At 39.2% G+C, this 21,554-nt stretch overlaps 1 protein-coding gene and 1 long non-coding RNA gene across 5 annotated transcripts in view; one reads left to right on the top strand and one right to left on the bottom strand.

Moving 5' to 3' along the window:
- Nucleotides 1-21,554, bottom strand: part of atp8a1 (ATPase phospholipid transporting 8A1) — a 101,548-nt gene that overhangs the window by 40,218 nt on the left and 39,776 nt on the right. For 3 of the 4 annotated variants that reach the window (XR_007887262.1, XM_051420336.1, XM_051420335.1), the window contains exons 12-22: nucleotides 21,130-21,257; nucleotides 19,821-19,898; nucleotides 19,602-19,690; nucleotides 15,161-15,205; nucleotides 11,964-12,036; nucleotides 8,191-8,296; nucleotides 5,992-6,074; nucleotides 4,399-4,448; nucleotides 3,963-4,032; nucleotides 3,234-3,318; nucleotides 1,814-1,953 (exon numbers count right to left, since the gene is read on the bottom strand). Coding sequence is in view for 3 of the 4 variants with exons in the window: in XM_051420336.1 (XP_051276296.1) it covers nucleotides 1,814-1,953; nucleotides 3,234-3,318; nucleotides 3,963-4,032; nucleotides 4,399-4,448; nucleotides 5,992-6,074; nucleotides 8,191-8,296; nucleotides 11,964-12,036; nucleotides 15,161-15,205; nucleotides 19,602-19,690; nucleotides 19,821-19,898; nucleotides 21,130-21,257 (947 nt within the window). In the remaining variant the exon portion in view is untranslated. The remainder of the gene's footprint in view (nucleotides 1-1,813; nucleotides 1,954-3,233; nucleotides 3,319-3,962; nucleotides 4,033-4,398; nucleotides 4,449-5,991; nucleotides 6,075-8,190; nucleotides 8,297-11,963; nucleotides 12,037-15,160; nucleotides 15,206-19,601; nucleotides 19,691-19,820; nucleotides 19,899-21,129; nucleotides 21,258-21,554) is intronic. The other variant, XM_051420337.1, reaches the window with a different exon arrangement.
- Nucleotides 3,428-7,423, top strand: LOC127374781 (uncharacterized). Its single transcript, XR_007887265.1, has 3 exons — nucleotides 3,428-3,481; nucleotides 7,058-7,142; nucleotides 7,293-7,423. It is a non-coding gene; the product is annotated as an uncharacterized LOC127374781 (long non-coding RNA).

Here is a 21,554-nt window from a genome sequence, read left to right as displayed (position 1 = left end):
TGTGTCGCTCACTTAGTCACGTTTTTACCCTCATCAGCTGCTCTTGTTTATCACCCAGAGAAAGCACCATGGCTTTGAGGGGTTTTGGATATGTATATGTTACTATGCCGCTGTGTGTGTGTGGGCATCTGCAGACACGACCTCTCCTACACAAGCACACCCAAAAAATACTCTTGGTGTTTTTCCCAGGAAACTTGGTGGTTCTTTGGGGCTGGTTGTGGGCTCATATGGGGCCATCACAGGGCCAAAGATTTGACAAGACCCAGGAGTAGAGGGGAGACAGGAGCCAGCAGCAGAGAAAAGGCAGGGGGAAGCTCTTGAAGTTGAGACCCGAGCACTGCTGCCTGTACATTTGTAGCTTTGTCCTCTCTAATTGTTTGGAACCATTAAGCATGGAAAACCATGCCGGAGGAGAACATGACTATACCTAATGCGTCCTCGTTTGCCTTTTTCATTTGAACTGTTCTACTGTTCCTATGGTTGTTGTTAAAAGCACTCTTTGTGGATTATGATACAAGAACCACTTAGATCAGGATTTCAACCCCCGAGCCAGGGTGGGACCATAAAAGCAGCCAAACGCTGGTAAATTCTGTCTGGTGTTAGTGGATTAACCATAATTTAAGGGATTGTATTTGTGGTTCAGAATCCATGTAGCACTGAGAGAGTGGCTGCTACACCAGAGTACTTTCCTATTATGCTCTTAATGTGTAAGAAAATAAGTTATAACTTTGCAAACTGAGGCAGCAGTGTAAATGATATATGATCTTCCTGGAAAATTCTATCCAGTTACTGATAGTTGGCTGAGCTGAAGTGCTGAAACGTAGGAGACTGGAGCAGTTTACTTTACATTTCCATACTGCAGTACAGGGTAATATGAGTGTAACAGTCTCTTTGTTGAAGGATGATTAGTGGAATATGATTACAGCAATCAAGTATGCTCTAAAGCACAGTACTGTACAAGTAATGGAAATCATTAATAATTATTGAAAATAATAATAATAATCAATTGAAGGATTTGGTATCAAAGTACAACTCAATACAGAATGCAATAACACAGGAATAAAGTGATTTTGTATTATTATTAGCTAGTTCCTATCAGGGCTGAATAATGTGGAATTTTTCACATTTTCTTACACAGTAAGTATTCACACCTGAGCCTTTTGTTTGAGAGATGATGTGAAGGAGTAAGATGATTTCACTGTCTTTCACTGCAACTCCATTGTGCCCCCATGTGGCGCTACTGTGTGCATTTCTAAGTATGGGTGGCCCCGAGGAGCAATGAACCCCAAACCCTGGCTGCATAACACTCCACTGCCACACTCTGCCCATTAAGCAATGCACATTACATTTTCCTCTCTGAAAGCTTTTATGTTTATTTCATGATTGATTGCCGCCATTTGTTTTGGGCAGCCAGGAGCAGCCATGAAGAACATGCCAAGTGGTTGATTTACGACTGTGGCTTCCTGTGTTTGACTAGCGCTTCCACATAGACCCACCTCACAGGAAACCAATTCTACCTGCTGGAGAAACCCTGAATTTCTCTCACACAAACACACAATTTGGAACTTTTTTCCATTTCCAGGTGTGATTACACTGCCCCCATTAGTTACACAGGGGGCCTTGAGTTTGTGCCCCGTCAGATTTTTCTGCAAAAGGACAGATGCCTACCAAAAATGCATTCTATAATGAAATACCTGACGGTAGGACTAGAAGGCAAAATGACAAACAAAATGATGACAAGGAACATAACACACAGTCAGGGCATCAGGAACTGATACCACACAAACACGTATCAGTTTTTCACTTAGCAAACCTTCTCTATCAGTTCGTAGCTCTCCTCCAGTTTTAGGGATCTGTTCTGCAGGGAGGTGGAGGCTCTGTGGTAGATCTCCAGCCACTGCTGATAGGACGACTCACTGACGTCTGCCACCGCAAAGCACAGAGTGCGCAGACCTGGAAGAGGAAAAATAGCACCGAGGTCAGATGTCATGACTTTTTACCATTTTCCATTTCAAAACTTTTAAGTGTTGACTAGATTGACCAGCTGTGCACTGTAACCATTGGCGACCTCCTCTCTGTGTAGCTAAATGAGTACTACAACATAAGAAGCAATAACTTAAATGATTAAATTATTTCTTAAGCTTTTCTATTGATTTCTGACCAGTGAATACGTCTACACCTTTTGAAAGGACTGGGTGGGTGCTTGCCATATAGAACACATCATAACTAAGCTAACTACCATGTCTTATACTTTGGTATTATTTGTTGGTGGATGTTTATTTAATTATTGTGTACAAATGTATTATGGTATAAAGACTCATGTAAAATTATATTGCATTTTATACTATTTTAAGGGTTCCTTATTAACATCTACCCAGGAATAACAGTAATAGTAAGTAAGTACACTTTTTTTCCCCTGTCAAATAAAACACCAAACACCAGAGGAAAAGAAAGTCATGACGACATATCATTTATTTCCCCAACAGCTAAAACAATAACTACACACACACTATATCATGCTAATGCACTACGCCAAATGGGCACATAACTTCCTACATGCCTTGTTTTCCAAGCAGGATAAATACAAGTTCTGGCACAGTTTAACATGGGTTTAAATACATGCACATAATATATGTGCACTGTATCAGTGTTTGTAGTTCACATGAACATAAATACTGTATGTTAGAAGTCAAAATATCTGAATAAATTATGACTAAATATAGATTCTCTCTTCAATGCAAATAACATTTAAGAATCATCATAAAATCAAGAATCAAATATGTAGTCATTAATAGTTAATTCTTCCTGTCAGAAAGACAAAGGAAGTTATATTTTATTCAGGCCTCTCCAAATTACAGTAACTAAGAATCTTCACAATCTGTCCTGAATGCTATTTTTAGCCTACATCAAATATTCCCAATGACATCATTGTGCTGGTGTCTCACAAGAGGGCAGTATGAACACAGAACAAAAAGGAGTCTCTGATGCAGTTTCTTGCAGCTCCACTGCCTAAGGTTAACACTACTTCAGCTTACTCATATTTGGATTTATAGTTTCAATCAAATAATGCAAAGGCTTGTGATGTGAAAAGAAAACTACTTATTCGGCTACAACTGATGGTCAAGTGGTGATAGTGACCACCATAAAGCAATGAGAGCAGCACATACAGTACAATAGAAGCGTTCTAAGATGTTTTACTTTTGCCAGACAGGGGGCGACATTTGTTCACTCACCTTCAGTGGCAAACTGTTCTAGGTGCTTCAATGTGATCTCTTTGTACCTAGAGCTGTCTGCCAGACGGTCATAGATCACTGTGTCCTGAAGGGAAACAAACACTCATTGGTTATCGACACCCAGAGAGGAAAGGAACGTTCTGGACTTGCTCTCACACAACCCTTTATGTTGCACTCTGTTTCTCCTCAGATTTGCCCAGTGGCCTTCAAGCTTTTCATACTGCAATAATAATTTGCTTAAAAAGCAGGTAAGGGGAAATTATTAATACACGACTAATGTATGTGGATCTTGTGACAGATACATTATTCTCTGAGCAATGCGTTTTAATAAATATTAAAAACAATCAAACTAAAATAAATATATATATGCACTAAACCTGCTAATAAATTTTGTGCCCTTTTGATGTTATAACAAAATAAATATTGCGTCAAACGGAAAAAAAGTTTTATACATTTTACATAAGACTGCTAGGAAAAAATATGACAAGCAAACTCAAGTTTATTAATTCTAATTCAAATGTTTATTAGATTCTTCCTGTAAATTATGTTTGCATAAACCAGATATACATGTGCGAAACACAGTGAGCTTCCTTTATGCTGCTGCTCATTGTAAAGATTTCCTGATGAGAGCGAGAGGCTATAAGGGGAGGAGAGTGTTCGACACTTGTATGTGTGGTGATGATGGTGATGGGCTGTCATGCGTTGCCATGGAGAGAGACAGACACTCACAGCTCCTTTGCAGTAGAGGCGGATCTTTCCAGATGGGGTGCGCATGATGACTGACATCCTTTTTCTCGCACTGTGAGAGAAAAAGGCGAGAGAGAGAGAGAGAGAGAGAGAGAAGAAGGTGAGATGAGGAGAGAAAGCAAGTGGGAGACATCACATTACAAGGTGTGACATCAAATTATCAAGTACTGTTTGAGCCAGCATACGTCTACTGAAATTAGAAATCAAAGAAGTCGGTAATCACACCTAGGACTTACAATTAATTAGCACAAATCATAAGGGCAAAAGGAAAATAATGAACTTTGATATCATACAATTCTTCTGAGGTTCATTCATTTACTAATTCATGCATATATGGCTTGTACATACAACAAATTACAGACAGTATGTATTCAGCAGTTGTATACATGATAAAACAAAAAAAACCAAAGTAGTTTACCTTGTAAATTCCAGCACGTGAAGTAGTTCATACTTCTCCTCTGCTCCGAGCTAAATCAAGAGACGGACAAGTTAACATATTCCAAAATGACACATCATAACCTTAGTCTTCTTCTGAGACAACTTATCTTAAGTAGCACAAGTCAACCCTGCCACCCCACTCGAATCAGCTTTAATTACACTTAATATGTGTTTATCAGTTGCCTGCACTGAGCTGATGGAGGGAGAATAACAAGGTAAAATTCAATTAACTTCCTTAATTGTAGAGACCGCAAGGTACAAGACAGCGTGATTAAATAGATGCTGAGAGCTTTAGAAGGTCTAATAAAGGTTAAGAAATTGGACAAACGTCTTGGAGACAAGATGTTCTCAGCAGAAATGAAAAAAAAACTGAAAATGGTTCTGGACTTTCTGTCTCGGCCTCTTTGAGTGCAATCATCAGGTTAGCCAATTAAAGGAACAACAGGATGGGTGACCTGAGCTTTGGAGAAGACACAACAGCTCAGGATATAATCACAGACAATGTGATGTTTGTCATTTTCCATTATTATGGCCCATGTGAAGACAAAAGGCTCAGTTCTCTGTTTCATTATGCACATTAGTTTCAGCTCAAGGTCTTTTTTGGAACATCTGAGCAAAATAAAAAATAGAAAAATACAGAATTCATTACGTAAGTTAGTGCCTAGAGATATTCTACCTATTGCGAGGCTCTATAACTTCAAAATAATTGGGATGTGCAGTGTGGTTATAGCAACAGTTCGACATTGTAGGAAATACGCTTAATCAATTTCTTGCCACGAGTTATATGATAAAATTGTTACCAGTCTTAGCAAAAATCTGCCAGGACTACCAAAGCTTGTTTTTGTTAACACATTAACTCTTATGTGATTAATCCGTACAGAAGTGTGAAAACAACAATTTGCTGTTTTACAAGGGGTTATGAGCTGGACTATTTCTTTGAGTATGTTCTATTTCAGTGGTTTTCTGGCAATTGCTCCCCATCAAGAATCTTTTGGGGATTTTGTTCCCTGTGGACAGACTAGCTGTTTCCCCCAGTCTTTATACTGGGTTCAGGTAACTGGCTGCTTGCTATAGCTTAATAGTTATTGTACAGACATGACAGTGGCATCACCTTATCATCTAACTCTCGGTAAAAAGGCAAATATGCAAAGCTCCAAGTATTGTTCACTTCTAGTTAGATCTTAGAGAGGATGCGCCTTCCCAGTATTTTGTTTGTGGTGCTAAACCAAAATCTTAAGTTCCCAAAGGTATAAAAAAGAAGCATAAACAGATTTCCAGGACAAAATTCACTAATCTCAAGTCTAGCAATTTATTTTGGCTGTCAGGTGGCCTTCATCATCAGAGCATGTACTATATATATATGTTTAATTTCTCTATTTGGATTTAGCTGATAAACTCGTTGTTAGTATCGCACATCTATCAGCATGTGAGCACACAGTCTTATAGTTTGATACTTTTTTTCTTTTTTGAGGTCATAGTAGACCATCATGATACTCGTACTAAAGATTAAGCGGATCTATCGATCAGTAGAATGGTATGCATACCTTTACCTTTATTAAATTGTCACTCTTACCATTTCCACAATGACGCTGTCTGGAGTTCTACCAGAAAATACAAAGCCAAGGTTTTCTGCTGCTCTCACCAGAGCTCCTTCATCTTGAAAGCAAACAAAAACCCCAAATGTTACAGATAAACACACAAAAAAAGAGCACAGACTGTTGGCACAGTGCTGTCTCAAGACAAGTCACATTTGGTACATAATACTAGTTCATCTCGACACATTTTCATAATGAGAGCGGTGACTGAAAGCTGTGGACCAGGTATAGCTGATGCTCCAGATTGCATGAGGGATGAGATGCTGCAGGGCGACAAAAAGCTCTCTGCCTGTTTTTTACAGTTCACTTACCTACCCTTCTCTTTGCAGCAAATCCCCGCTCTGCTTCAAACCCCAAAGCTCCATAAGACCATGATTGTTCTAAGCAATCAGGCAAAAAAAGTGTCTCTCTTATCAAAAGCAAAATGTAAGATGAAAAGCAGCAGCAGTGCTTTGTACACTTATTATAGAACACTTTTAGCCAATCAATACGTGTTCATTAAAAGCCCAATCAGTAATGTTTCACCACAGAGAGAGATGGAAGAGCATTTATTGTTTCTAAATAGAACTGCATGTGTCTGCCTGTTTTACTTCTGTGTCTTCTACTAACATCACCAATGTAGTCAAAAGCTTAGGGTAGCACCTCTTCTTTAGATGCAGTCTTGTTTTTGACCATAAACTGAAAGCCCTTTCAATCAATTTGACAATCAATAATAGGAGCTTCAAATTCTGTGTTTTTAATTCTTCCCATGAGAGTCACTTCATTGTTTCCATTTGGATCACAAACGTGTGCCTTTAACCATAGTGACATTTTCCGAGTTGATTAGGATGGTCCTTTATTTTCAGGAAATTTACATAGTGCTGTTAGGGGCAACCACTGTGTCTAAGTGGTGAAGCCAATATGCAAATGCTTTAAGCTGCAGCCATTCTTGTAAAATACAAAGGCAACCAACTTTTAGAGTTTCAGTAGTTAATTTCACCTCCTCTAATGGCAGTGATTTTGTGCACAGAATCACATTTAAGGGCATATTTTCTTGATTGGCAGGTGTCTCATCACTACCATGGATGTGAGAGACTAAGGGATCCAAGCGAGGCTCAGAGAATCAGAAGTGACACACACCATGCATTGTGTAAACAGGATGTTTTATTTTCTAATATGATTCCTGGCTCTTTCCTGCACTAATGATTACATAAATGTCTTTATGAAATACTGTTATCTGGAGGCTGTTCCATTTGCAAGACACAAAGGTCACTAGATGGAAAATTAAATATCTCAACAGAAACAAAAAAAGCAAGGCCACAGCATCATTGATGGAAAGCACCTGGAACCCAGTCCAGCCAGCATCACCCAGAGCTGCAGCACCAGCAGTTTAAGACTTGCACTTTCTGGAGTTTCAGTTCAACTTGCCAGCACCAGAAAATTGTAAATAAACATGCCACTGAGCACCATCTATAGGCAACAAAACTAACAGTTTCTGCTATTAAGATTTTCTGTGTGGGTGTGTGTTCAATGGTTAACATTTTACACTGTAAACCAAATTAAATACTGGGGTGAATAATAAGCTCACTGAGTCACTGTGTCAATCAATCAACACAGGGTGGGGGTCCTAACCACATTGTTGTGCTAAATATCTGTAGAATAAACTTGGGAATTAGTAAAACACACTTTCTATCTGAACTTTTTTTTATTGGTAAAATAGTTAGCTATGAACAAGTGACTATGTCCATTTTAGCTGTAATGATTTCTACAATGGTTAAAATTACAGAATCTATCATTTAGGAATCCCCAGGTCAAGACTTATTATTTTTGTTTCGTAAAGATGGCGCAGTTAGGAATGTTTATAACTGCTCTGAGAGTGACTGAACAACTCCACACATGGAAAATATGCTGGTTTGCAAGTAAGCAGCCATTTTGATATGATTCAAAACTAAAAAGGTCTCAATAGCTTCTCCATTCATAAATATCTAATCTTGATAATAATGCCATTTTATTTCAAATGTTTTGTTATTTTTTCATTATTGAGCTACCACACACTAGACAAAGTCTGGGCAATAGTAAAACACACACACACACACACACACACACACACACACACACACACACACATCATACATTAGGGTAATACCAGGGCAGTATACTGTATATCGAGTAGCTGTGCTGATGAAGGTGTGATCTACCTGGAGATGCAGCCTGGTAGGTGATTTTTCCATCCGTGCGCTCTGGGACTGCAGTGTGACAGATGGCCATCATGGTCATGAATTCCTGGATGACAGCAGCTGTAGGCTACAGGAAAGAAGAAAGGGCACTTTGACTTTAAATGTTCTTTAGGAAAACATGTCACAAACAGACACAACAACTAGAAAGATCTTGATGATACTGTAGGAAGACAGGCGTGAATGTCACTGTGGAGATTCCTTGAAAGACAGACATTATCTACTGCAGTCCTAGAACTGGGAAAAGAAAACTGGACAAAAAGTCTGTCTAAATAGCCATTAACTCTACCTTCAGGTTTGTCAGTCTATGAAACGCATGGGTTCCAGTATTCACCAATCAAGTTCAGATAGACTAATAAATGCTGGTAACAAACCGGTAGGATCCCACAGAACACGCCAGCTGCTGGCAGACATTTTCTCATGCATGTGGATGTAATATAAACTTGTTTCAGTTAATGAAAAAAAAAAATCCTAACCTATAAACTGAGGGCATTTTACATTAATGAGGGGAAATGTATGACTAACTAGCTAAAGGGGAAACTCGGACAGGCATCTGCTGAGGCTCCTGTCTGAGGCTGCAGGACCACCAGCTACTAGTCAGTGAGGCAGAGATATCGGCTACCTCCAGGGCTACACCAGGCCTGAATCATGCAGCAAACAGTAATCAGGCAGCTAATGGTTGTTAAAAATGAGACCAACAGCAGAATAAACTCACTAGTTCACCAACATTTTGAGCATCCAATGAAAACACAGTTATAGAGAATCTTCACCAGATGTAACAAATGTGTGCCATTCTCTGCATTCTTTACTGCTTATTACTCAAAAACATCTGCTTTTCTATTCCTTTCTCAAACAAAACGTTGTGTGTACACACACACACAAACACAGTATTATCAAATTTGCTCTCTCTGTTGGCCGTGGCAACTCTGATGAGAGATCTCAAACAGGGAACAAAGGAGCAAATGAATGGAGGGGGAGGGCAAATCAAAGAACCTCCTGTAAATGAAAAACACAGAGTCTATTACAGTCCAGGTGGCTGTGAGAGTCCCCTCTGCCTCCTAGCAGCATGCTAATCTGGTCTGGGCTGACAGGTATCCTCTGAAGGACATGCCAGTGTGTGTGTGTGTGTGTGTGTGTGTGTGTGTGTGTGTGTGTGTGTGTGTGTGTGTGTGTGTGGCTGTGTGCAAGCTTATATTTCTATCTTTGTGAGGAGACAGTTGAGTTTTAGACCCTGAGAGAGTTAGGACATTTATGAAAGTGCCAACATTTACAGTTAGAATTATTTAAAGTTTTTTATCTACAGTAACGGTAGCTGGGGTTAGGCATATAGTTCAATATTTTAGGAGTCTCTGCTGTTTACAGTGACAACAAGACTCCAGGAAGTCCCTACGCTGAACAAATAAATAATCCAGCCCACAAACCCCCTATACAAGCACAACTTGTTTTGTAAAAACAGAGCTTTGGAGGTGATGATAGGCTTGGTTCCCCTGGACAAAGCCAGGCTAGCCCTGCATCCTTTATGCTAAGCTAAGCTAACCTTCTCCTGGCTCCAGCTTTATATTAAACAGACAGGCAGAAGAGTGGTATTGTTTTAAACAAAGTAGAAATGTCCCAAAAATGTCAAACAGTTCCTTTAAGGTTAGGTTTATGGGCTAAGAAAGGCATCATGTCAATGAGGGTCCTCACAGGCATAGAAGTACAAACGTGTGTTTGCTATCCAGGGTGGTAGTAACCTAGGCAGAAAGAGAGTGCGTGGCACAATTAGATGTGACAGCTAATACTGTGCTGCCAGCTATCACCCCCACTGACTCCTGGGTAATATGTGTCACAGCAACAGTGACGGACACTCATCACTTCAGACGTGGCCAGTGTGGAAAAAGTTGAAGGGTCAAGAGAAAATGAAGCAGAGAGCCCAGACAAGTCAGTGAGCAAACAAACACCCAGGAAGGCTGCTGAAACTCTGCAGGCGGAGAACATGTCCAGTGACTCAAGAGAACATGAAAAGCACCAGAGGGGATGTTTATTTTTGTCAGCACTGTTAATTCCCCCTCTCCTCTAGTCTGCCATACCCATCACTGTAACACTGTATCAACACTACTCCTACAAATAGCCTGCAGCAACGCAAAAGTGTTGTTAATGATAAGGATTAGTAATATTCAAGTAAGAAGCATATCCTGATGGCCATAAGGACATCGCGTTTGAACATAAGGTGTTAACTGAAATTTAACGTTTCATTTAGCATCTACTGTACGTGTCAGACAAGTGAGCGGGGAGCATTGATGGTTTATTAGTAGTGTTTGGACTGATGTCTTGTAGTTTGGAGATAATCAGAGAGTTTGATGAGAAGATCAATACCATCCTCATGTCTGTGCAGTAAATATTATACAGCCAGCTTCCAGTTACCTTAGCTTAGCACAAAGACTAGAAACAGAGGGAAACAGCTAGCACGGCACAAGTACTAACACATGGCTTTACAGGGAGCTATGGATTTCTTATGCAGGTGCGGCAACTTCCTGGAGTCTTGTAATCACTTTGAGATTGCCAGAAAACCAGCAGAGACCCCAGGAAGTCACCGCACCAGACCAAGACTGCATGGAAAATTATAGCACAACATGTCGTTTTCATTTCTGTTTTATACAGATTAAACAAAGATGATGTCACATGTTAATAATAGAGCTTTAGAAGTACTGGAGGGCGTATTTTTCCCATATTCAAATAAGCATATTTCCCAAAATGACTCAACATTCCTTTAATGTCAGTGTCATTAGAGTTAACCTGGATTACATTTCAAAATACAAGACAGCATGATGACAGACTTGTCATACAGTATAATAGAGGGAGACCTCTAGAGGAAAAACTATGACTCACAAAAGTTCTAAAATATTAAGTCATCCACCATCAACAAAGCATTAGTACGACTGCAACACAATAGATTAATCATATGCAGAATCATTGCTGGAGATTTAGAGAGACTGCAGCTTCCAAACAGCGCCTGGTTATGCGCTATAATTAGCAGTAGATATCAATATGATACTAAAGCAGATCCTGGACAAACTCAATGTGTGGAGAGATTCTGCTGTCATAACAAAGCAAACATCACAGTGGGATTACTACTTTCCCTAGGCGGTGCTACTGTACGTAATTAGATGTGACATTCTGCCTCCCCCACGCTGTTCTGCAGCTGAGCGACTCAAACAGTCAATCAATCACAGTTTTCACCCATTTTATTACTACAGGTGCCCCTCAATGCTCCCTCCGAAGTCATGTGACAGATCCCAAGTGCATGTCTGATTTTCTTATGTCATTTTTGGGCAGCCTTTACATTCATAAGTTCACACTAATGTAATCACTCTAGAGCAGAGCAGATCCCCACAGTGGATAAGCAAATAATAATGTCTTCATTCTGTCAGAATAAGCTAATTAAGTTGTTTGTCTGCTTACAATGTTTACAATGTCCTGTAAAAAAACAGTAATCCACCGTTTTAATCAAACTGATATTAAAGAGAATGAAGTCTTATCTTTTAAAACATGATGTCTTAATCTAGACAATATGACCATAATACATGATGCATGCCATGCAACATCCGTTTTCACACAACACACAAGACAACACACCACCACACCACTAAGGTGCACTTATGATGGCAAGAAAAGACATCACATAACCACATACAATTAGAATCAAAATTCTTCTTGATTGTGTCTAAACAGCAGCCGGGAACCTTGACATTACTTACATGATTACTCTGGAGGTTTTCCAGTAAGCTCGGGTCATTAAATCCTGCCTCGTCTGACGAGTGTGTGCTGTGGCTGGAAAGAAGAGACGGAGAAGTCAAAACAACAGAACACACTGGAATACTTGATAGCACTATAGCACTAGAACAAGATAGCCAACTAGAATACAGTATGTTGTGACAGCAGACTACACTAGTAAAGAACAAATAATTAATTTGCATCATGATCAGAGAATATTCTGACAACAACAGGATGAGTTTACATGAAAGTTTCCCAAACACAATAATAAGCATGACAAAAGTGTTTCTTATGTACCAACAGCACAAAGGAAGCCTCTTGAGGCCTGCATGGAATATGCTATGAATTCCCATCCCAATTAAAACAAATGCTCTCTAATGAATTGTCTACCACTGTGCAGCCTGGCAGGCGTGCTTGAATGTGGTTTTAAAATCAAGCAATGGCACACAGTATTCTTGCCACAACATAAAGATAAAACTAGGGCTTCAACTAACAATTATAATCACTTTCAATTACATTAGATGTATTCAAATTGTTTTATCTGGAAAGAAAACCCAAACATATTTAGTTAATTATCATATGTGACCCAAAAAAAAAACATTTGAGAGGCCGCAACCTGTGAATGTTAATCATGTTTGCTTGAAAATAGTTGCCAATTAATCAACTAATCATGAGCTCTGGATAAAACTAATGTGCACCGATGCTGGCACCACAAAACAGATGTCAAACTGGTATTGACACATCCAGTGCTCTGTGCCAACAGCATTGACATTTGTTGAGAAAAGTATCAACCGCACTGCAGACAGAATGCAAATACAGGTCCCCTGGGGTTCAGTAATGTGATGTACAGTGTGACTGTTTGGGATTCTGGTCACGCTAGCAGAAGCAGATCATCCTTTAAGAAAGTGATGTCCTGAAATGGGACATTATTATTTCACAGTGCACAAAGAATACACACCCATTCATTTATTCATTGCTCCCTTCCTATATTATGTTCACTTCAGTCATTTCCATAAATAATAAATGGTGTTCCCCGTTGCTTTAGGAATTAAACAATGCAAGAGGAACTGCTTACAGAGACACAGCAAGCAGGCTGAATTTCTGGCAGCTCAAAAAGACCATATTACTCATACACTAATCAAAGCCAAACCCTCAGAAATGACTGGAAATACAATTAGTCTCTCACACCAGAAATGCTTTCTGTTACTGGCAACATGCAAAATAATTAAATATCTTGCAGTCCATTAGAAATATAGCAAAAGAAAAAAATGATATAATCTTTCATTGACAACAGAAAGTCATGCTGAACTGGAAAAACACCGTTTTGGATTGCAGAGAAGACCTTTTCATTGATATAAAGAAAGGATGTTTTTTATTCCTCTAACATTGGCTCGGCGCAGTGATGTTGTGTATAGCTACCAGCCACTCGCTGGCTGTCCAGCGGGAATCGATTCATGATTCTGTGATAAATAGAGTCCTATAGATCAGGTAGACAGCAGCTTTGTCCGTGGCACTGGGGCTTGATAGAAATGTTACTGAGGCTGCCATTAGCAACCATAAGTCTTTCTAATCCCAGGATACACTGTTCGGATCCCTAAGAGCCAAACAGCCAGCCGGCGAGTAATACTCCCATCTAGCCCCGCAAAAAGAGGTTTGGGAGGACAGAAATATAGGAAAAACACAGCGATGTAATTAAACAGCAGGGTTGCAATCGATATTGTTTTACACCTACGTGGATGCACTGGAGGATAGGGAAATTTATCACACTCACAGGCTTTATTAAAATATGTCGCAGAGAAATTGGGAAGCAAAGTCTGCATTTCTAAAAGCTTAATAACATACGCATAATAACGAGGGCAGAAGCTTGAAGTTGTGTATCATATACTGTAAAATTACAGTAGGTTACATCCACGCAACATATTTCTACATATATCCAAGCTACATTTCAAAAGTCCTATAAATTCGGATGTGAAATAAAAACACAAATTCATCAACACAGACTGAAAAAACTAGTATTTTTGACAAAAAATCTATGGAGTCATTCTTAATGTTTCGAACCCGTGTACAGGGATTGAAGCCCTAAGCCTTTCTCTACTGCAGCTCACCACGTTGATTGTCTTGATGAAATTTCTGAGTAATGGGGGCTGGGTGTGGGGGACGGTCAGTTATTGATTATCTGCCAGCATACAGAGGTCCTGTCACTATGGGAACAAGGGTGCTGGCTGTTCACAGTCAATAAACAGAGACTGGTTCCAGATCAAACCTGTGAAACGGTATGCTGTCCTATTCCTGAGAGTAAGGAGGAGGAAATAATACATTCATAACTGACCTGTGTCAACATGGCAGTTAACTTTCACAGTGTTTGATCCAAGAAACAAGCTTTGATTTACATTAACCACTGTTCAAAGAAGAACAAAAAGATTCAATACTGGTTTCGGTTCTTTGTTTTATGACTATCTTGTTCTGCATATTTTACTTGTTCTTGCATTTCTACCTACCTACTTTGTGTATAAATAAAGCCTCTAACGCGGTTGTTTTAAGTGAGAAAAAAAGGATATCAAAAAGAGATGTGCTTTTAGGGGAGCTGGCAACTTCCTTTAAAGCAGCACTATTTAACATTTCGCATAAAAGGCATTAACAAACAGGCCCCAGTCCCCATGCAAAATGAATGAGACACACCCATGCTGTTACTGCAGATCCCATCGAAGTAGATGAGCTCAGAAGTAGGACTGTGAGAATGTGTGTGTGTGTGTGTGTGTGTGTGTGTGTGTGTAGGTGAGACAGGGAGAAAGAATGAGTGGGAGTGTAGCTAGCATCTCCAAAGTTAGTTTGATGTTAACTGGGGTGCTGCACAGCTTCAGCCTCAACACAACAAACAAATGCTGGAAGGCTTGGAAGCCACGACACGTAACCACTTGCAATTCAATAATAGTTCTAATACAATACTGGCAGCATACTAGAACGCTTGTTTAATGCTGTTCTTTCACATCAACAGATATACACAGTGAATCAAGAGCCACAGTCACATACAACATGTCCCAAGTGTACTGAAAAAAAAAACATCAAACATACATTGAGGTATTGTGTTCAAAGTCACGGTTTCAACAAGGCAAGGCAGCACTAATACATCACAGAAGCGAAGAGCGAAAAAACGACCACGATTTCACACCAGTCATCTTACCAGTCGTCCTCTGCAAAACTACCCTCCTCAGCCTCAGGGACGTGACTGTTGGAAAAGAAATTATCTTGTTGACAAAGTCTATATACATGTTCTGTGAATGTGCAGGCGCCGGGATTGGGTTAAAGATGGGTTTGTTTATGAGTTGACAGTGTTAGAGTGTGATAGGTCAGATGCCGGGAAGGACTGTAGCTGAGGTGTTGGGGGTCAGGTTGACAGCAGTGACTATACTAGGCCCTCTAATTATTTATACGTGATACCGCTCTCATGCAAATATATAGATAACGCCAGCAGATGGTTAACTTCATTTAACACAAAGACTGGAAAGGGTGGGACACAGTAAGCCTAGCTCTGTCCAAATGTATCTAAATCCCGTACAGCTCACTAACACATTATATCTCCATATTATACCTCGTTTCTTTAGTCCAACAAAAAAACAAACTGTAAAAATCTTGGCAAAAGTTGCCAAGAAATACTCCAGCACATAACCCCCTGTAAAATCACAACTTTTCCTTTGACTTTCTTTTGTAGTCCTATAGTTGCTAAAACTCACTCTTCATTAGTCACTATTGTGCCAATATTTAGATGCCTCAGTAAATTCAATTATTGCTACTAATTTATTAAGTGCCAGTATTTGTAACATAGAACACTGGCCCTTCTGGTTTATAACAGAAAATGATTTAGTGACAGACATTACACTAGCTTTAATTCTTAACTAGAAAAAAGAAAGAAACTGTAGGCAGGCAATTTAGATGTCAGTATAATGTTTTGTATACCCTGTTGTTGTGCATGTTTTGTCAAAAGCAAGTCCTTTCATGTATTAATAACAACTAATTGGGAAAAAAATTCAGTAGAAAGCTACTAGTGAAATAGTATAAAAAAGTATATTCTTAATAAACCGACTCTCTAAAACCTTTTAATCCGAATGAATGTCTCAGCAGATGCATTGTAAGGTAGACAAGAAAACATTTCAGGAGAAATGTCAACAAATTAGAAGAGAGGAAAAACAGCCAAAACCAAGAAAGCCAGACGCAAACTGGAGAGAGAGTATATAAATGTTTGGGAATCATTTTATCATAGTAAGAGGTCTTCTCTCTTGTTCCACATCAGGCAACAGCAGGAACTTTGCAACTACAGCTGCAATATGTACATGCGTATTCTGTGTTTCATGGCCACCAATGAAAACAACAATGTTTGAAACTAAATGTGGTCAGAGAGCACACTGCTCTAAAACGAGGCACCAAATGATTTGGACATCTCTGCTCTGGCAGACTAACTGCAGTGCAGGGGTTTGTTAACTGTGAGGAGTGGAGCCGACCAGACGATGTGCTCTGCTGAACATTACGGCTTTCCATTTGATTTGAACTCAGTTGGATTCATACTGTGAGCCTGTTCAGTCTTGTACCTTCAGTAAAACATCATGGTGGTTATCTGCATTAACAGCGAACCAATCCGTCTACATTATGGATGAATAAAGTAAAGTATTAAACATATGTAACAACTGTAATGTACATATCTACTGGGTTACACTTTACAACGACGCATTTGGTTTAATAGAAAATAAAAAATAAACATCTTATTAAGAGTCTTGTTCTTGAGTACATCTAGAAAATATGCTTTCACTTCACTCCAACCTAATAACACTCAGGAGGATTCTGGGAGCCTTTCTAACCTAAACACTATCTCTCCTTGAGATTTGGACTCCAATCCAGTGGAATTAATTAATGTCTACACCCTTGGGGTTAGCTTTATTAATTACAGCAGCACTTAATTTGTGGTGAGGAACACATGCAGGCGGCAGTGTCAGGGGGGCTTTGTGTGTGTGTGTGTGTGTGTGTGTGTGTGTGTGTGTGTGTGTGTGTGTGTGTGTGTGTTACAAGTCAAGCCAAATTACAAGTCACGCCACACAGTGAGTGCTATGCACATGCATGTTCATTCATTTGTATTAAAATATGCACACATTTTTTTATCTTTGGTTTTACTCAAATCATTTCTTTTTTTGTGCAAGAATATAGCACTACTTCCTGGAGTTGAGTCAGATAGTTTGAAATCTGTCCTTAGGTATTAAGTATGTTCATTCTTGAAGTAGAGACATGTTACTGATGAAGAATTTTAATTAGAAAATATCTGCCTCATAACTACTTTATCCATATTTCAGGATTACCCTCAACCAAGCAGATAACTGGAAGCAGTCAAATCAGACATTTATGAAGGATGGGGAGGAAGTTTGTTTCACTGTTGGGTGGATACAACAATAATTAATTCATTATGTATTTATATCATTAAACGAACAATATGTCATTCCTGCCCCTAAGAGGTCTCTCACAATAAAACGATAATAACAGTTTCATGTCGTCCTGAAGAGTGGGATCATGGGAGTTGTTGTCTTTACCACTATTGTGGTCACTGCAGTTCTCCCAGTTAGGATTACTTCAGTGTTCATTGTTCAGGAGGATTTTACAGGGAGCGAGAATTAGCCGCAAAACAAACGGACCTGATGATTAAAACCAGTAAAAACACAGAATAAAGCAGTCTGAGCTTAAAAATCAGTGTCGGAAACATTTGAGATAATGCACGTATACAGCTCAACAAAATATATAAACAAAATATAAGTCTAGTGTTTTTAGACATTTTAAGTGTACTACTATATATATATACTGCTTATATACTGTAAAAACCTAAACCTAATTGAGCACTTATAGCAATGCTGTGGTAACAATAATAACCCCAGTTTATGGTGGCCGACAAGGGCAAACGTGCCGCAAACGGGGGAAAACACTAGACTTATATTTTGTTTATATATTTTGTTGAGCTGTATACGTGCATTATCTCAAATGTTTCCAAAACTGATTTTTAAGCTCAGACTGTTTTATTCTGTGTTTTTACTGGTTTTAATCATTAGGTCCGTTTGTTTTGCAGATAATTCTCGCTCCCTGTCCTTTAATTTGAAAAAACACAATCAACATTTACCTGCACAACACATTAATGCTCAGTGACAATTTCCTGACACATAGTGAGAAATAGTGAGATACAGGTCAGATTATGATTGAATCATCTTCAGGAGTGACCATATGAATAGTTAAAGAAATAATTTCCTTATATATTCTATGGAAGAAGAGTAATTTAAGTTAAATTAAATGGATTAAATTACTGTTACAGTTAACATTGTTGCTGGTGGATTATAAATACAGTTTCTGAATGGAACCCTCTCAACTCTTATTTTGGCAACCCAGAAGAAGACGAGCGGGCCAAATGATAGTATCATCCAAACAGCTTCGCCTCATTAGAACCTGCCTTTTTTCTCTCCTGATATGAAACACTCATCCATATTTATCAGTTGCATAAGAGGGAGTCCTCGTTTCAGAGAATCAAAGGAAAACTTCACTACTTGGGATGAAGGAGAGAGACTGCGGCCTAACTTCCATCTTTGCAGGAAGGAGTGTCTGTCCCTGACGACCAGCAGGCTTGACCCATTTAAATAACCGTTAAAAAAGACAAAAAAGAAAGAGAAAAGACAGTCTGCAGTCCAAAACAAATTCAAAAAACGACACATCTGCCTTTAATCAGCAGCAACAGTTTAAAAAAGGAATATCAGTAATGATCTTGGAGCTAACACATCATCAACATGTACATTATCACTACTTTAAGTGAATTTATATTATTGACCTGGGGATCGACAATAAGAAGTTGTTGACGTCCTCACTGGGCAAGAAATCACAGCATAAAGAGAGCTTTGGAAAGAGAACTCAAGATAAAATACTCTCTTTTGTCCTTCAGCTTGCACTCCATCAATCATGCTTTTAATTGAATCCTAATGGGATTAATCATGTACTGTCACGCCTGCACTTGCTTTGGTTCTGTAAAGATACTCTGCTCTCCCACTTGTTTTGCATCTACTGAGGCTAATTATCTATGCACTAAAATTAAATGAGAGTATATTCAGGGGAAAAAAACATCAAGGGCTGATTTAATGAAATGTTCAAATGTGATAGAATATGTGTTTGTGTCAGTGGAGCAGTAAATTCATGTGGACTGTGAATTTTGGCTAAATCCCTGTGTTACTGTAGGATACTGTACGTCACCAATATTCTTGTTTCTAACTTGTGTCAAGACTCTGTCAAGCTCTGGGGCTTGAAGAGAAAATTGTGAAATGTATAGCCAGTTTTCACAAACACCTCCAACGTGACAAACGATGGACGAAAGCCTGCGAAGGAGAGAGTAAAGTGCCTTTGCTTGCAAATGTCTGTCCGCCTTTTATTTATAGTTTATGTGGAGAGGAGCACTGATGCAGCTGCTAATGAGAAGACGAGGGAGGAGAGAGAAACGCCAGATGTACTATGATGCACACTCTGCATTTAAACGATGGTGATGGGGGAGGTAACGGTAGAGGATGCAAAGGGGAGAGCAGGGAAAATAAAAAAGGGAGAAGGAAAATGGAACGTACCCATAGGCAACACCAGCAATGGTGCACTTCTTGAACTGCATCACGTTGCAGGTCAGGGTCCCCGTCTTATCAGAGAAAATGTATTTTACCTGTGTGGGTAGAAAAAGACATGATAACATCAACATAACTTACTTCATGGGTATACATTTTATCCTCAAGAAAAGATGGATCTTTCAACTAAGTGTCCACATAATGTAAAATATTATTTGAACTGCTTACCTGGCCTAATTCTTCATTCAGATTGGAGGTGCGAGCCATGGCCGGTGTGTTTGTGGGCTCATAGAGCATATCAGTGTCCTACAACCAATCACAAAAAACTTTAAGCGTCAGACCCTTTGTCAGACCCTTCTCAGTCCCCTCAGTCTTTTTTTCCTCAAGAAAAACCTGAACCAACTGGGGCTGTAGGAAGACCGGCCAACTAAGAACTGCCCTAAATGTTGCTAAAAATTCCTTCATTTAACATTTAATGAAAAGGGGGCTCAGAATTACTTCAGGCAACAGAAACAGTACGACTCCTCAGCGGAGATATTTGCTGGGGTCGACCTAGTTGCTGAGGATATAAGAGCGCAATATTCTAGTCATGTTAGTCAGGTTTCAGATGTGTGTTTGGCTATGTAGTGGTCTTTATAGATTTACATAGATGTTCTTAAAAATTTCTGTGCATGATGATGACCCAGTTATTTGTACAGCAATCACATACATTTTGATAGTCCACTGCCCAGTTCTTTAACATGCAAGAATGTATTTTTTGGGCACTTGGGGGCAGTGCAACAAGATGTTAACACAACATTGACATATCATCACCTTATACAGGTGGTATGGCTTCTTTACATATCGTGCAGACACAGAGACAGACATACATTAGTATTCATTTGGAGTCATGTTTTTGTTGACTTAAAACAATTTAACTTTAATATTCACTCTCCTTTAGCTCTGTTTTGGTCTCTACCTGAGGGAGCTAAATAATATATAAATGCTTCACTATGTTCATAAGTTAGCTGCTAATTTTAATTGTCTTCCATTTGGTGTTAGGCAGGTGGCACACAGCGGCTTTTTAGAGCTTCTCCGTAGCTGCCTGCTGCGTTTGGAACCAAGGTTAATGGGAACGGTGAGAGTAAATCAAAAGAGTAAACTTGCAGGCAGTAAAACAATGACAAAAGATGCTTAGAAGCTTCATAGTGTTAAAGTGAACTGCAGAGTTTGGCAATAACTTTCTGTGGGTTATTCACTGTGAGTAATTCCCTTCACATACAAGTAGTCATTCAATCCATTATTACTATAAAAAATATCTTGCTTTCTTTATGTAGCAGTAGACAGTCTTAACTCTATTGCAAACATTTTCAAACAAAAATATAACTATATCTATTATTTATGTCCTCTGTTGTGGGTATGTCTGCTTTTGTAATGCATGTAAACATACACATACATTTAAAAGCTATTTTCCTCTTTAAAGTTGCACCTGACTAGGAAATAGTGCATCCATCTTAAATTTAGAGGTTAGTTCAAATAAATTGTAGCTTCCACTCACCCAGTTGATGAAAAAGGCTTGGATGAACTTGATGACCTCCAGGGTGACCAGGAGACTGATGGGGATCAGGTTGTTGAACAGGATGATGAAGGTGAGGAAGTTGAGGCCAAAGTTAGCTGCCCCGCCATCTATCAGGGGATTAATTTTGGACAAAAGGGAAGTGATACACAAGAGACTCATCAGTGCTGATTCATAAATGTCAGTTAGTTAAATGAAAATGCCCAAAGCTACTTCCAGCCAATGATCAACATTATCCCAATCCAGAGACTGTTTTGGGCTAACGTCGTGCATTAGCTGGAATTAACCATTTCTTCCACCCAACCTCATCCTCTTACGACTCAACCGGTTAACAGTCAAATTTAATGTCCCAAAGATTCAAAGTAGCGAACAGGGACTGAAGTATCTCAAATGTCATTAGTGTCACA

Source organism: Dicentrarchus labrax, unplaced genomic scaffold (assembly GCF_905237075.1).
Source record: "Dicentrarchus labrax unplaced genomic scaffold, dlabrax2021, whole genome shotgun sequence".
Lineage (NCBI taxonomy): Eukaryota > Metazoa > Chordata > Actinopteri > Moronidae > Dicentrarchus > Dicentrarchus labrax.
This window is presented reverse-complemented; position numbering and strand designations above follow the sequence as displayed.